The sequence below is a fragment of the Pararge aegeria genome, chromosome 19 (assembly GCF_905163445.1).
Source record: "Pararge aegeria chromosome 19, ilParAegt1.1, whole genome shotgun sequence".
Taxonomy (NCBI): Eukaryota; Metazoa; Arthropoda; class Insecta; order Lepidoptera; family Nymphalidae; genus Pararge; species Pararge aegeria.
The window spans coordinates 6796704-6802596 of NC_053198.1; the positions used below are offsets into that span (position 1 = coordinate 6796704).

Genomic DNA, 5893 nt, shown 5'->3' on the forward strand with positions numbered 1-5893 from the left:
AACTACACAAATACACACATCAGCAAGGTATACAAAATGAATTTTCTGTAATTAAATACCGCCATCTGTTATCACCCAATGGTATTACTTTGTAAAGTAGGGTTCCGATCGAGGAAGCAGAGCACCTACGTAGTGCTCAGGTTAATATGTAGATGGCGTTAAACGGCGCAGACTTTTTAAAAATAGTTCACTAATAACCACACAGATGTCGCTACTGGAAACAACACATACATTTTGGTTTTGGAAAAAAAATACATAATCTGCACTTACTAACCAATTACTAAACATTTCTGGAAATAAGTTCTGATACAGTTCATGTTTAACCTAAAATTTTATAATTTGTTCAATTCAAATTTCAACTTTCTTCTTCTCCACTCCATGTTTTGCTCACGGCTGTATGCTTGTAATGTCAAATTGTCAATAATAATTGTCAATTGTCATTGTCGTTATTGAGGTTATGTGTGCGGTTAATTTATTTATTACTTTATTTTTGGAAAATTCGCTATCAGCACAAAAGTATCACTGTTATAAATAAGATGTAATACTGACGTTATCATAAAAAATATTATAAATAATGCCCGAAGTAAACATCGATTCAACAATTGGAAAGTATGAACAGTATATCGAAAATGTCCTCAAAGAGGATTTACGAATATTGTATTTAAAGTTGCAGAAGATAAACGCCGAACTAACAGACCTTATACAACAAAAGCATACTCTCAAAGTTATTGTAGATAAATCAGTTCATCCAAACGGTATCAAAACACAGGTAGTTATTTATTTCTCACCCTGATTATTATTTGTCTGGTGTCTTTTTTTCAACATACTTTACTACTATGTTATAGTGTCTTCATCATCATTAAACTATTAACTTCACAATGCTGGGTACAGGTCTCCTCTCTCTTAGGAGAGAGGGTTCATAGACCTACCATGCTGCTTTAGTGCTGTTTGGCATGCTTTAACAATTATTAAATCAACATCTTAGTGATAAGAACAGGGTTTAATGGTTTTCTTCACAGCATAGGGCACTGCAAATTTGTACTCAGGACTAGTAATGTTTAATGAAAAAAACCCAATGCTTACCAATAACTGGCTTAAGTGATGAATCTACTTTGTAAGAAATGCAACAATAATAAACAATATTGTAAAATAATGACAGTACTCTACCTAAGAACACAATAAATCATCAACATCATCCACAGATACAACGAATACTCTTGTAATATGAACACTCAATATTGTTATTTGTATAGACTATTTGCAATGATTCTGAAAACATTACAAGATCTTCCAGACTAGGAAAACCTGACTGTGAAATGCAAAATGCAGGATCAGATGTATTAATCAGATTAAACCTGTATTTTACCTGGATACATTTATTTTATACAGTCTAGTACTAATTAATATCATCAACATAGTATTGCATATAACATAATGACACAGGTACTAAACAGAACATCTTGACTCAAGTCATTATTACCCCAAAGTGTAGTATTATTATTACAATTGTCACAAGATACTAGACAGCTAGTACGCTAGTCAACAGAATTTGGAAATAATAGTACACACAGACATAGACAGAATAGTAATAGGTATGTTATTGCAATACTGCATTTATTTTTTTAAAATAAAACTCCACACTTATTTATCAAGTCTTTTTAGAAAGCCTTCATTTTCCGTGTTATAAAATGGCCATAATAATTTTAAAATGACCCTAAAAACTTAACTGTTATTCTTTTTAGGGTTCTTTACACAATTTTTTTTTAATGGGATCCCTTTGGTGCAAGCTTCTGTCATTTAAATAGTATAGATTAGTGACCAAACATTATTTGATATCAGATGTAATTTGAAAAGGAATTAATTGTTTATTCCAGTAATATACTTTTTCTTCTGTACTGAGCCCTCAGTATGAAATGTGCTTAGCCAGTTTTTTTTTCCTTATATCAGTGTTAAAACTTAGTAGGTATTTTTGTGATAATGTTTATTTTTACTCAACAGGTAAACATTGGATGCAACTTTTTCATGGAGGCCTCTGTGGCTGATACATCAAAGTTACTAATGAATATTGGCCTCAATCACTATTTAGAGTTCTCAACTGATGAAGCATTCAAGTATTTAGATGCCAGAATAAAGGTTTTTGAGCAGAAATCAGAGGAAATATGCAATAAGGCTGTAGAGACTAAGGCGCATATAAAGTTAATGTTGATCGGCATAGGTGAATTAGAAAATCAAAAGAATGGCAAAAAGAGTTAACATTCAAAACGTATTACTTAATAATTCAGTATAAATAAATGGTCATCCAAATTCCTGTCATGAGGTCTATGTGGAACTACCAGCAACTCTTCAATGATATTGTTTGTTCAGCTACAAGCGGGTAGATTTGTTGATGAATTATAGAAGTTATTTAAGAGTACATTATATTACTTGGGTTCTTTTAATAAGATTATCTGGAAATGTCTGATGATGTTAATAATAAAATTATAAAGCAAATGTATATATACTAATTTTTGACTTTTAATAAGAAGAACATTTTTAAATGGGGCTAGTTAGTAAGAAAATCAATTTAAAGTCCACATAGCAAGCAAAATTGTGTTTTATTTTAACCTATTCTTAACTAAGCTATGAATCATGAATGTGCCTTAATACCGATACATTTCTTAGATTAAATAAGTCACAGGAGTGACTTTGATTTCACATGTTCACTTTGATGTTCGGGATATATCTTCTTTCTTTCAGTCAAAACTATGGCACTGGTTTACATAAAAACTATTAGCGTTTCGGCTTCACAGATAAGTCTCAGAAACAGTAAAAAATGTATTTCTAAAGCCTGTGTAGTAATTTTTCGATTTTTATTTACATGTTGTATAAGTGCTTATCGTCCTCACGTGTAACAAATAAGATAAGTTGATAAGTCAAATCTTAAATCATATCTTGAATAGATTCATGTCAATGGGTAACTGGAATGCTTACTACAAAAGCTACTCGCTGTGATCAAGTCCTCTCAATTATCCAAAATTCAGAGGCACTTGAGACTAATTTAAGAGTAACTTATTAATATTTATCGTAAATGGAGTCTCTTTATCAAATTTAGCTGTGGCGACAATTTCTGGTTTTGCTGTAAAGAAAGTATTGTCCACGTATGAAATATTTATGTTGAATTAGAAATCCCAAAGTCAGTCTAATATTTCTTTATTCAAATAGGCACATAGGTATATGGCACTTGATGCGTACATTACATGTAAAATATACCATAAAAATGAGTTGATGGCGATAACTAAATTCGTCAACTTAAAACTAAAGCTACGAGGGTTCCAAACGCGCCCTGGTCTAAGAAGAAGCCCACAACAAACTTAGCCGGTTGTTATTTTTTTTTTCGTTATCACATTGTCACTTAAAACTATTAATACTAAGTATAATAGGACTTTTCTATAAGCTCACGTATGACGCAAACTTTTAACTTTTTCAGAGACATTTCCAAGATATCAACTGCTAGTGTATTGTCAAACTGTATACAATTTCCTTTAAATGAATTATTTATTTTATGTATCCTAGTAGGTATATTGTACTATTCTCAGAATGGTTCAGGCCGTAGTCCACCAAGCCGGCCAAGTGCTGATTGGTGGACTACGCAATCCCACGAGAACATCGTGGAGAACTCTCAGGCATGCAGGTTTCCTCACGATGTTGTCTTGCAACGTCACCCATAACTTAAGAGGTGAACTCGGTACCCCGAAAGTGAATCCGCCTTGCTCACTAAGCTATCACCGCTTTCATTGTAACTTAGATGCAACGATGTAAAGAAACACTGTCACAAATGGCTTAGGTATTTATTTAGAATAAATAGGTACCTTTTTTTTGTCGACTTCCCAGGTTCAGAAAGTGCTGTTTGGGAATTTATAATTTCCGTATTTTCTCTGGTCTGGTCTGGTGGGAGTCTTCGGCCGTGGCTGGTTATTACCCTACCAATAAGGACGTGCCGCTAAGCGATTTAGCGTACCGTTACGATTTAGAATAAAAAAACGATTAGGGGTAAGTATTATTTTGACGGCCGATTGGCGCAGTTTGCAGCGACCCTGCTTTCTGAGTCCAAGGCTGTGGGTTCGATTCCCACTACTGGAAAATGTTTTTATGATGAGCATGAATGTTTTTAGTGTCTGGGTGTTTGAATGAATGAATGAATGAAAATACACTTTTATTGTACACCAAAGAAAAAAGTAGTTACAGAGATATAAATACATAGCAAGAGAGTACAATTTAAAATACAGTGTCCGGTTGTTTATATGTATATTCTAAGTATTTATGTATATTATTCATAAAAATATGTATCAGAAAGAAAGAAAAGAAAGAAAACTCGTATTTATTGTCACACATTTGTGTAAAATGTTACATTTGTTAAATAAAATAATTTTTAAAGTATAAAAATTAAAAAAAAAAGGTGTGACAAAGGAGCTGGCTCAGTATAGCTGCAAACTAAAACGCGCAGCACTGGTTTTCAGCCAGCCCCATTATCTTCGTCGTCACTGAATCCTCGCGACTAAACAATAACAAAATAATCATAAAAAAGAACAATAACATAGAATATAATATATAATATAATATATAAACAAACAAAAGATATTTTTCATTAAAACAAGCTTATTTACATCGAGAAATACAAAATCATCCAAGAGGTAAATAATAAACAAAATCAAAAATTATGAAATTAATAAACATGAAAAACTAAAAAAAGAAAAAACTAAAAATCTAAAATCAAAAATTAAATGTAATGTGACTGTCTTTAATGTGAAATAAAGGAAAAATTATATAAAATTATATAAAAGTACTAAAAGGTGGGAAAAGTAATAATTTGTTATTTTTTTTTTATTTTTTATTTCTTTTATTTACTGGTGGTTATTGAGATTTTTTGTACAATAATTAAAAAAAAAATTTTAACTCTATTTGTAGACGTATCAGTCATCTTAGTACCCATAACACAAGCTACGCTTACTTTGGTGGCTAGATGGCGATGTGGGTATTGTCGTAGTATATCTATTTATTATTTTATTATTAATTATTATAACATACCTACAGGTCAGATGAGATTGCAGTCAAGAATCCACTGTAGAAGAAAAAAAAGTTGAGCACAAAAAAGGTTGAAAGTTGTTTGGCACCGCTGAAGTTCTCGTACTTTTAATGTGTTTGCGGGATGCTTGTATTTATGCGAGCTGAAGTGATTATTGAGATGCACTGCTCAATTAGGTAGTTCTTAAAGATCAGCAATCAAGGGAGAAACATGCTGCACTAAGCGTTGTGGACAGATTAGGGTCAATCTGAATCTGTATTCTGTTTGTTTATTTATTCGTTATGAATGTTCCGCTGAACTCAACTGACACTGATCTTCTCTCTCTATGGTCGTTCCTTCATCACTGAAGATCGTGGTCCTGGTGAGATCTCAACTTCGCGTTGGTAAACTGTCTCCATCGACTTCTGTTAGAGGCCATTTTTGCGATTTGATAGAAGCGGTCTGAATTTGATTTTTTCAGCTGGTCTGCTCATCTTGTTGGGGACCGGCCTCTAGGTCTTTTGCCTTCGGTGTTGCCCGTAACTATAATTTTTTCAGGCTTTCATTCCCCACTTACACCCATCCGCTGATCTTAACGTGGCACAAATGTTGCTTGTGCCTTGAAGCGGATGTAGGACTTTTTACCCCGGCAACTTCCACGGGATAAAAAAATAGTCCTCTTAGGTGCAAATTCATCTTTCATTCCTACAGATCTTAATGAAATTTTGGAAAGAGAAAGCCTGCACAGCCGAACTAGTTGGTAGGTAAATACTAACCGCGGGTCATTCCCTGGGTCCAAACTAATCGTGTTTGGACACGTAGGTAATGAACTTATAAATCCGTGAGAAGAAA

The 5893-nt window shown here is 33.1% G+C and overlaps 1 protein-coding gene across 1 annotated transcript; it reads left to right on the forward strand.

Annotated features, from left to right (window-relative positions):
* Window positions 1-414: 414 nt before the first annotated feature.
* LOC120632068 (protein UXT homolog) lies at window positions 415-2581 on the forward strand. Its single transcript, XM_039901841.1, has 2 exons — window positions 415-769; window positions 1999-2581. The coding sequence occupies exons 1-2, from the start codon at window positions 575-577 to the stop codon at window positions 2251-2253; spliced, it is 450 nt and encodes a 149-aa protein (XP_039757775.1). The 5' UTR covers window positions 415-574; the 3' UTR covers window positions 2254-2581.
* Window positions 2582-5893: the final 3312 nt, after the last annotated feature.